Source organism: Melitaea cinxia, chromosome 12 (genome assembly GCF_905220565.1).
Source record: "Melitaea cinxia chromosome 12, ilMelCinx1.1, whole genome shotgun sequence".
Classification (NCBI taxonomy): Eukaryota; Metazoa; Arthropoda; class Insecta; order Lepidoptera; family Nymphalidae; genus Melitaea; species Melitaea cinxia.
In genome coordinates this window covers 8,735,640-8,747,389 of record NC_059405.1, presented here as the reverse complement: position 1 = coordinate 8,747,389, position 11,750 = coordinate 8,735,640, and the positions used below count along the sequence as shown (strand labels likewise).

The 11,750-nt window shown below is 34.5% G+C and overlaps 1 protein-coding gene across 1 annotated transcript in view; it reads right to left on the bottom strand.

Moving 5' to 3' along the window:
* Positions 1-4,062: 4,062 nt before the first annotated feature.
* LOC123658738 (protein unc-13 homolog 4B) overlaps positions 4,063-11,750 on the bottom strand; it is a 50,822-nt gene continuing 43,134 nt past the window's right edge. Inside the window, exons 12-19 of the mRNA XM_045594082.1 lie at positions 10,273-10,514; positions 9,601-9,691; positions 9,195-9,404; positions 8,444-8,518; positions 7,244-7,550; positions 6,891-7,014; positions 6,100-6,293; positions 4,063-4,865 (exon numbers count right to left, since the gene is read on the bottom strand). Coding sequence (XP_045450038.1) covers positions 4,753-4,865; positions 6,100-6,293; positions 6,891-7,014; positions 7,244-7,550; positions 8,444-8,518; positions 9,195-9,404; positions 9,601-9,691; positions 10,273-10,514 — 1,356 coding nt within the window. The 3' untranslated portion in view covers positions 4,063-4,752. The remainder of the gene's footprint in view (positions 4,866-6,099; positions 6,294-6,890; positions 7,015-7,243; positions 7,551-8,443; positions 8,519-9,194; positions 9,405-9,600; positions 9,692-10,272; positions 10,515-11,750) is intronic.

Here is an 11,750-nt window from a genome sequence, read left to right as displayed (position 1 = left end):
CTTATTTTCTCTGATTCGATGGTGAGTCCAAAACTGACCGTGAGAGATATATATACCTATTGGTTATACCTATATATATGATCTGTTTTACAACTTGAGTACATAGACTGTCTCTCTTTTATTAAATATTATTTTTTTTATAAACATTTTATTTAGATGTAACAAAAAAGTAACATCTCGTTGCTGGGTGTCTATGATAACCGAAATCGATTGCTTAACGTATTCTCCGAGGCACGGTGGGGGGATCCAAAAGGACAGACACCAAGACCCAAAAGTAATATTTGTACAATTACCAATATTCGCAACTACCGGTGTTTAGGCGCCTAAGACACGGCACACACAGTACTAATATCAGAGCGGTCGTCACGACAAAAGTATTAGCGTAATTAAAATTAAATAAAATATAAGTTTCACCTAAACAGTGACTCTAAACTCTATTTCTACAATAATTTTGCATGTAACAAGCAATTAATAGACAATTAAAACATCAAAGAACGCAAAACATCAAACATTTCCGTCGCTTCTTTGCTTTATTTTGCTCCCTTTATAAAGCCAAGTCAGTTTTAAGACCCAAGTACCACCCAGATAAAACACGAGTATAAGGACGATATAGATGCTCACGTTGTTCAGCTAAATGTGTTTTCTTAACAACGATACAGAATATGTACGATTTTATTTTTGTGTTACCCACACATAAGGAATTCTAAACATTTTTGAATATCATATCAAAAAGGAAGCTGGAGCGGTCAATTTTTGATATGATATTCAAAAATGTTTAGAACTATACAGAAACAAAAAAAAATATATCAAGATATTAAAAATTTATAGTAATTTTTTTTAATAGTTAAATAATTTTTATTAAAAAAAAAACAACCTCTCGTGGAACTTTACAAAAAAAATATATAAAATTAATAAGTTTATTCATCATCATCATCATCATTTCAGCCTACCACAGGCCACTGCTGGGCATAGGCCTCCACAAGTTCACGCCAAAAATGGCGTGAACTCATAAGTTTTACATAGTCACCACGCTGGACAGGCAGGTTGGTGACCGCAGGGCTGGCTTTGTCGCACCGAAGAAGCTGCTGCCCGTCTTTGGCCTGTGTATTTAAAGCCAGCAGTTGGATGATTATCCCGCCATCGGTCGGCTTTTTTAAGTCCCAAGGTAGTAGTGGAACTGTGTTATCCCTTAGTCGCCTCTTACGACACCCACGGGAAGAAAGGGGGTGGCTTAATTCTTTAATGCCGTAACCACACAGCATATAGCATAAGTTTATTGTTGAATTATATTTTTTATTTATTTAATAGTATACTTATTTATTCAAATATAATCAAATAACATGTTGCTTGTCGATAACAATTTGTAGTTTTGACATTTGTCTTCGAGATTCAAGCTTAAAGTCCGTGCGGATATAAAAAGGTATTTGAAAATACACCTTGATAGAATGATACGGCTTTTTTATATAACTAGGTCGGGAAACAAGCGTACGACTCCTTTGATAATAAACGATCACTGTAGCTTATAGATGCCTACAACAGAAGAAGCATCGCAAGCGCGTAACCGACCCTACCTAATAGTTCTGGTCACCTTAATCACCTTTGAAAGCAGTATTATTTAGCTGTAAGCTTCTGTAAATCTGGAGCAGGGCATTTTCTGCTGTGTTCTGTCTCAGTTCAGAACATACAAAATAATTATATGATTTTTGCAGTTTTAACGTTATAACCGAGTTCAAAATTAAATAATTACTATTATACCCTACGTAATGAAAAGAAAGAGGAGGAGGATCTTGTAATTTTTTCACCATGTGCGAACATAAAATTGTAGTTTAATACCATATTCTCAATTGATTCCATCTGCATATACAGCAATTACTCATGAAACAAATGTTTGTATATTATTAGATTTTTTTTTTTTGTATACTCGTCAGCAACTATTATTTAAAATTACAAATCGATTCAGCTGTTCCGAAGATTAGCCTGGAGGAACAGAGAAACAGACAGACAGACAAAATAAATGAGTGTGCTTTAGACCACACGACTGAAGTAAAACTTGTTTAGTTACCCCTACAGTAATATACGAAACGCAACTCTTTCTCTCTTTCTATCTTCACTAACTCATATGTCCCTGTCAACTTCTAGTTTTCAGGTATATATATATATATATATATATATATATATATATGTATATATCGCAACTTTTTTTTTAAAGTTATTAAGTATTTATTATTTAAAAGTTCCTGGAAAACGAGGCGTAGGTCGCAGAAAAAAGTCCTGGCTATGCAACATCCGAGAGTGGACGGGCATCGCGAGCGCAACCGAACTCGTTCGACTTGCGAAGAATAAACCGGAGTATGCGAAGCTGACTGCCAACCTTCGCTAGTCGGAAAGGCACCGATAAGAAGATATATATCGCCGTTAATCTTATTTAGTTTACAAGTGTCAATGTTTCCGACTCGTTTTTTAATCCGTCGGTCCGGTTGGTTTCATAAATATCTGATAGCGATCGTTACAGCAGATCGAGCAGCGTGGTGGATTAATCTCCAATTCTTCTCCTGCATGGAGAAAGTGACCTATGCCCAGCGGTGGGAAGTTACAGGCTGAATTATCTTCATCAATACACTTAAGTACCTAATTACCTATGTACCATATCGACACAAGCTTTGCCTGGGCATTTTGTAACCAAACAAACAAACATTGACATTCAGTTATTGTTCAATTTACAGTTATAAAAAGAAACTAAAACAAAAGTAGCTTAAGTTACTCCTTTTAACATCAGCTATCTGCCAGTGAAAGTCCCATCAAAATCGGTCCAGCCGTTTTGGAGATTAGCTGGAACAAGCAGCCAGACAGATAGACAAAAATTATTAAAAAAAAAATATTTTGATACATGTACCTTGTATACACACATATGAATTTAGTGAAATGCGGTTATTTCAATATTACAATCAGACACTCCAATTTTATTACTTTTTCCATAGATTAACATTACAAACAGTTGCATTCTATTGATAACATCTACCACGATGCTAACAAAGAAAATGATAACTCATAATATGTATTAAAATAAAATTATGTGGTGTCATGTGACACCAGGTAGGAACGAAGTTTCTTCGGATAGTATAGAAGCAACACAATTTGAACAAAAAATGTTGAATTTTATATATATTTTCTAGTTCTTGATTTTTTTTAATTTTGTTGATTGGTTTTTAAGTACATAAAAGTATTTAGGAAATTTAGTATTTTAGAAAATAACAAATACCGTAAAATAAAATAAATCAAACAAAATAATAATAATAATTCAAAGTGAAATAAAAAAACATGTCTTTATTTATTTTTGTTGATAGTATAAAATTACATAAATAATTTTAAAAAACGTTTACTAGTAATATTTTAATTTTACAAACTCACTTCCATTATATATTTTTCTTGTTTTAGTATTACATTTTTTTCAGTTCGGTCGCCCAGCCAAATGTCAAGCCTGCCGTAAGGAACTTCGTTCCAATACGCTAGTTATATATAATAAATGCTTGTTTGCAATGCATAATGCAAAGTTTTATGTAACCATATTTTGCATATACCAAGGTAGACTGAAGAAAATGCAAGCAGCACTAACCCCGCCTAAATAATTAAAACAAAAATATGTATATTCAAGTGCTATTATTATTCGAAACCTTTCTAGGAAACGTATCTAATGGAAGAACATAAGAAATAACGACACAGATATTTGCATTTAAAATGGCTTTATTGACACGAACAAATAAAATATAAATGAACAGATGAATAATAAACTAAATTCTGGCAAAACCAGCTCGTTTGATGACTTTATATATTTACAATAAACTCCGCATAAGACAAAAGACATTAAACAATTTCAAAACACATGTTGTGCGCAACTGTAAACTGAAAGGCTACGTATTTATTTTACCTATCAAATAGTATGTAAAAGAAGTATATTTAAGGCACATATCGTTATCACAGAATACAGCAACTACAAAATATTACGACTAAATATTCAAAAAAATTCAAAAGCTCTAACATACATACACATTTTATACATTACATACATATACATTTTATTCTTACATATTACCTTATCTACTGGCATACATATAACACTACGCATTCAGAGAAGAATACATTTATTGCATGTATTGTTGCAATCAAATACAATAGTTAAATTTAATAAATAAAAATCAAAACTACTTATTTAAAAAAGATATCGTTAGTGCCATAGCTATAATTTCTTTCATAAATAAACACAATTTGAGATCTTATTCTTGAAGATTTGGAAGCATTAAAAAACAACGACAGACATGCCTTACGCATTTTATCAAAAAATTATACAGAATCGCTTCTAAATAGAGATTCGTGAGCACTACAAATAAAATTATTAATCAAATATACGATATTCATAAGAACAAGTTTTCACATTTGAAAACCTCATTCGTCCATGATTATTGCCAATTTCGTTATAAAACGTATCAAAATCGTAAATATTTTATTGCTTTAGGCGTGTATACGTATTTTGTATACATAGGCATATAAGTATTATATAATAGATATAAGAAAAAATCGCCATATAAACAGTACAATGACTTACTTAGCTATATGACATAAAATTATTAACGTCTTTGTTACGACTGTATTGAGAGACACGGTTAAGTAGGATACGGATAGCTTTTACACAAAGACTGTTCATAGCTGCCTGTTGATTTACAATTGGCTTCCATTAGTCGTATACAACAACTAAATTCAGCCTAACGAGAAGAACTGTTTACTTGGCATTTTTTGTCTTTGTTTCTTCAAGAACTCTCGTGCTTGTTTGTCTCCTTGTCTTGATTCCAAGGCTTTGATAGCGTCACCGTCTAAAAATATATTAAGATTTATTAACATTATTTCTCCTATAATGAAGGCTTGATTATATCGACTGGTTGACTGATTAAGCCTGTAATATCCGACTGCTGTTCAGGCTTTTTTCTCCATGTAGAAGAAAAGTAGGTCCAGTATTTTTTATTGAGGCAGCGCTAAGCAGGATATATCCTACTCAAGATCTGGAGAGAAGAACCTCGACCTTACAGAAGATCACAGTTAAACAATACTGCTCTCAAGCAGTGTTGTGTTCCAGTGGTAAGTATACGGCGGCCAGAACTCCTGGGGAGGGTCGAGAGTTGGGTCGGCAACGTGCTAGTGCTGCAGGCGTTAGGCCACGGTTACCGTTTACCATTACGTGGGCTGAACTTTGTTTGCCGACCTAGTCGCATAAAAGAAAAAAATCCACTAAGTTGCTCCATTGTGGATTTAAGAATATAGTCTATTACGTTTCACGATCGTTATCATGTTCGGCTTGTACGTGTAAAGTTTACACATACAGATCCGTTCCGCCAGTTTGATGTACAAAAAATTGACGTAAGACTATATGAATATTGTATTATATAGTTATTTTTAGTAGTTTAAGTTAATTTCTGTGTATGTAATAACCTTGTATTTTTGTTTGCGCACTCTTCCCGGCACTTTTTCCTAAACTACTATCAATAAAAGTTACCTAAAAGAGATCGCTATAATCGATAAGGCCGCCTTTCATACTTATTTATTTGTAATGGTTCTAAATTGTATCTTTTTTATGTTCAATAAAGTTTTTATAAATAAAATAAATACATCGTTCTGGTGTTGCGGGTACGTGTGCCATGTAAACACGAGCAGTTTACAGGTTCGATTCATGCTCGGGATGGATATTTGTATTTGTGCAAAGATTTCTTTCCGAATTGGATGTCGGCCTCGTGGGTCTCCCCACCGTGCCTCGGAGAGCACGTTAAGCTGTCGGTCCCGGTTGTCACTCATAGTAGGGAATATATCCGCCAACCAGCAATGGAGCAGCGTGATTAAGCTCCGCCCCTTCTGCTATACGGAGAGGCAAATGGCCAGCGGTGGGATGTGCCAAACAAAGCGAAGGAGTTACCGATGGGCGCGGGGCGCGACAGTGGCAGGTGCCTCTGCGGCAGGCTGGATGTGGGCGCGCGCTGGATTAAGCTCCGATCCTTCTCCTACACGGAGAGGGGCAAATGGCCAGCGGTGGGATGTCCAACAAAGCGAAGGAGTTACCGATGGGCGCGGGGCGCGACAGCGGAAGGTGCCTCTGCGGCAGGCTGGATATGGGCGCGCGCGTGTCCTCTAATTCGCGGAAGTGCACGTAGGCCTCGCCCACGAACGTGTTGCTCACGCTGAACATGTCCTTGTCCTTGATCACGAAGTGCAGCAGCCCGTCTGCTATCTGCCGTTGCTCCGGTGTCAGCTGACTGCAAATACGTAACTTTGTTGAAGTAGGGCACGGCTGGATATATCATATGACGCAATTTGTGGTAATGCCCGAGTCCGGGTGTAATATTTGTATTTATATATGTATTATTACTATGTATATTTAAAAAAAACTATATGGCTATAACATACCTATAACATATACTTAAGTTAGTTACCATAGAAACAGACAACCGTGTGTATACATTATAAGATATTTATTTATTCATTATAAAGTTTTTTATCACAGCTAACTCAAAAATCGCCGTTAAATTTAAAGTTATACTAACTTTTTGTGTTTTACGCGAACACGGCGTTTGCTAGTGTGCTTTCATAAACTATTGATTTGTAATATATGTAAGCTAAATATCACCAATATTATTACATATCGTTTTCTAATTTTTACGCCAATTTCACTCATTATAATGATATAACTTTTTCGTTTCCATGGTTGGTCCCGCGACAATGGTTGCTGTAAAGTATCCGAAACGTCGGGCATTTAAAAAAATTAATAGAACGCGATAAAATCCGAAAAAGTTGTTTCATTATAATATTATTTACAGGTTTATAAATAAGGAGAAAAACACGAGTCTACTTACATTAGGAACATTTCATCGTACAACGGAAATAGATTTTTGTTGTGCGTTTGAGTTTTAGGTTTCTCAACATTGGCGAAAGTGTCTTCAGGAAGAAGAGCAACACGGACGTACGAATCACATAAACCTAAAATAAAATGGTAGGATTACATATATTTCTGATATTCGTTTTATTATATTATTCGGTCACTATTTTAATATACTTTTGACTTCACACCAGCAACTTGCACGATCAGTCACCCGACGTCATAGCGTCTGTAATGTCGGCGAAATATCGAGAATCTCGAAATGATAATGGCGGTGATTCCCGCATAAATGAAAGTATTTGATATATTGATCACAACTTTTGTCCTTACCGTTTGAGTCAGTCGCCACCAAATTCCTAGCGTTCATGATTTCTATCTTTAAATTGTCGTCAATGAAGTGCGCACGAACCGTTAGCAAGCCCATCTTAGGTTCAGTGATAGACTGCTGTTCCTGCCACCGTTCCAAATGATACTGATGGATTAACTCCCTGGTCTCCATACCGTGGATTTTCAATAAATATTCAACTCTCTTCAAAGTCTCAGATGTATAAATCTCTTTGTTGTCTTGTCTGAACGAACGAACCATTATTTTAAGGCATTCGTGAAGATTGGAAAAGAATGCCGGTGGTCGTCGTTTCTGAAAATATTGAACTGTGATATAAGAAACCTGTTCTCTCGAAAAATATAACAAAATATGTAGCATATTCCCATTACCACAATACCATGATACCACCTCCAAGTTTCAGTTATATAAATATATAGAGTAAAAAGAACAAGGATATGGAAAAGATAGAAAACCAATACAAGATTTGATAATACTTTTATATCTGGCTGTGTCACTGTTCGTGCAAATTAAAGCTATGTTGAGACTTAATAATTGATCATCGATCAGTTAAATAATATCGTTTCATGCATTTCGTGCCCAAACTTGTACTATAGATCAAAACAGGTAACATTTTAATTTTTATTTTACACAATCTAGAGATATATTGATATAAATTTAACAAGCAACATATTTTTATCCAAAAGCTTATTTGCTAAACAAACTATTTTATTTTCTAAACAATTAAAACAAACAAAAAAGCGAGCGTATTTCGTATACATACATAATACAATCATAGACACTTCAAAGCTTACATTTTGACATCCGGCTACACTATTCAGACATTTATAAGCATATTCCCTGCTTACTCAACTTTCAACAAATATGTTTACTTTCATACAAATATGTAGGCATATCTCGTACTTAAAAATAGTTTTAAAGTATTGGTGCCAATATAAGCACGATATACTTGCAAAACGTGCTTTAATTAATGGGTATATATTAAAATGTGAACGTGTTAAAAGGGTTAATTTTCAATGTACCTAAATGCTTTGTGAAAAAACGAAACTTTTACAAAATTTATGGAATAACATTTCTTCCAATATCTATATTAAATCTTAATAGTTGAGGCAGGGGCCATGCTATGACGTAAATACTACAGGGTACAAACAGTAACATCACGGTGCTTTATATAATCTATGGTTTACCGCATCTAAGTTGGCGGCTGCCGATTTTGTCAAACGCCTCGGGTCGATATATCGTGTTATCTTTGCCCTTCGGTGCTAATTAAACAATCAAACTTTTAAAATAATATCAAAAAAGAAATTAAAAAAAATATAATGCACAATACAACAAAAATTAATTTGACAAATATAAAGTGCTATCTAGTTTTATGCAAATTGCGTGCGACATAAATGCAACGTTATTTACCCGGAATATTACATTGCTTGGAGATACTTTGTTTTTGCCAAAATATCTACGCCTAATCAAGCGGATACGGGTAGCAATTTTCTCTTTCTACAAATTAAAGATTTAATAGAGTTAGTGTTAAAGATGAATTAAATAAGATTGATATATATTAAGGATCCAGCAAAGAAAATAGAAGCAAAAGTATAAAATATAAGCTAACAGAAACAAAAACTTTCATTTCAACGCAAAAAAAAATTAAGAATCTATAAACAGAATTTAAAAAAACTATTTACAGACGTTTTAAGTTTACTAACTACATATTTTTTTCAAAAACTTCTTCTAAACACTAAAAAAATAAGAATATGTAACATCTTTATAAGAAAATTAAACACTTTATTTTCTCACTGGATCTAAATTAATGTTATTATTATATATTAGAATGACAAATTATTAATTATTAGAAAACATGAATATACTATGATGATTATAGTTAGCAGTTAATAAGAAGAACTGACGAACTATAATATAAGATACAACAATCTGGCATACCTCTAGATTAGCTTGTATGAGTTCATATAAAACTTCTCCCAGTTGCTCCCAAACTATATCCAACGTTCTAGAGAAATTTTCGTTGTTCAAATGCTGATACAATGTGTCTAGATTGGCTTCAAGATATCTCATGACTCTGTCCATACTTGAACAATCTTGATGTAGTAGCTCTGCCCCTTCTATCAGAAAACGGGTGATGGATGGCATCATCTGTGAAAAAAAAATTTTTTTTTTATTTAACAGATGATTAAAACATATTTTTTTGATCCTTTGAAGACCCTAAATCCCTAGTAGGATATTTAATGATTGTGTCGCAAAATTCGAATTCTGAAAAACTATATCAAGAATCGTAAGGAAAATAATTTAACTCTTTAAATTTTATTAAATGTTTGAAATGTGTAGGTACCTTCTTTATCATAATCTCCAGCAAATCGAGAATCTTATTTTTAACAGTATCAATAGCATTTTCGATGACGTTTTGTAAAGTCTCCTTGCACCTGTAAAATATATATTAATTATTTATTTTTATGTCAATTATATATTTGTCTGTAGTTACCTGACGCTTGACACTATCAAACTTAACAAAATACAAAAAAACTGTCTTTTAAATACTATTTTTTTAACGGAAAAGAAATAAGCATTAAAATTAAATTACACCTCGCTTTATGGCTACGGTAATAAAGAATATAGCCACCCCTCTGTGTGTGCATTATTTGGGATAAGTAAAAAAAGTATTCGTCAGTTCTCTATAAATTTAAATGGGACATCATGACAAAAAATTTGGAGGTATAAAAAAAATATACTGTTAAATCCCAAATAATGCGTATTTCACTATTTTATCGTCTACCGACGTTCTATTATTTGGCGGTGTAATTAAATTTGTTTCTTTTTTATTTTTTGTTTGAACTTGCTAATAATCAGGAACAATTGATTCGAATTGAAAAAAATCTTTTTGTGTTGGAGAGGTCATTTAGTGAGGAAGGATATAGGCTACATAATATTTTAGTACGTTATTTCCTCAAATTAATGCGAGTGAAACCGGGGGCACAGCTAGCTATTTACATATAACGAGACATACCTCTGGGCCTCGAGCGGTGATCTCGCCTCACACATACGACGGATGATATCATCCATATCCAGTTCTCGCACGAAGGGCTGTAGACTTTGACGTACGTAGTCAATGTTATTGATAGCGACACACCACTCTGTCGTCACTTCGAACCTAGCTTCGTACGGTGACCCAGACCCTCCCACCACACCTGCCCCCTCCACTCGAGACGCCATACGGTCCGAGTAGAACACGCAACACCGACAAATATCCTGCAGACGATATACAGTACCATTATAATAAAACAACTTTATCAGATTTTATCTCGGTTTATTAGGTTTTTTAAATGCTCGACATTTTGGATACCTTACAACAACCATGGTCACGAGAGGACTGATGTAATGAAATCCGACAATGCGGTCAAGATGAGAAGACATCGACGCGTTGCACGATTGAGGAGAAATTTGAGAAAATCTTTTTTTTTATTTTTTTATATCACTAGGTCGGCAAACAAGCGTACGGCTCACCTGATAGTAAGCGATTACCGTAGCTTATAGACACCTGCAACACCAGAAGCATCGCAAGCGCGTTGCCGACCCAATCCCCAATTCCCCCAGGAGTTCTGGTCACCTTACTCACCAACAGGAACACAATACTATTTGAAAACAGTATTATTTAGCTGTGATCTTCTGTAAGGTCGAGTTACTACCCCAGTCGGGCTACTCCATATTTTGAGCAGGGAATTCCTGCTATGCCCTACCTCAGTTAGAAATCATTAAAACTAAGATTATGGCATTTACGACGTAGTTTCTCTGCTCGATTATCTCACGATTCACCCACGTGAGTTATGAATATAGTTAGAATAACGCTGTTTTCGACATATTTAAAAATTAATCCCTATTTCCCTTGGTCAAGCAATAACTTGAGAACGAATTTACTGATTTCCTACACACAAACACATACACAAACACACACACACCCACACAAACACACACACAAGCGCGCGCGCACGCGATCGTCGGTCCCTTAAGTATGCAACATTATGATTTTGTTATAGGTAACAGCCGACTGATGTAGACATTTTTTTTAGATATTCATAAAAATAATAGACATTTTAATAAATATAAATATTACACCCAGACTTAGGCGGGAATCGGACCCACAACCCCAGAAGCAGAAAACAGGGCCACTACAAACTGTAGCAACCAGCCAGTCGAAACCATTAGTACCACTTTCGACCCACGCTAACATTATTAAAACGTTAATATTTTAGTTATTATGTCAAACGTGGTCTTTTTTTTAACTCACCCGTGCTTTGAACCGGACACAGTACCTATTTGCAGCTTAAAACGTGCTAAGTAACTCTTACAACCGAAATTAATCATTCAAGTAACCAAAAACTGCAATCATTTTTATATTAAGAGCTAATCTCTATAGGAGACGACTATTCGAAAAATTAAAAAAAAAGAATATAAATTTCGTAAACGATTCAAACGATTTCGATAAAA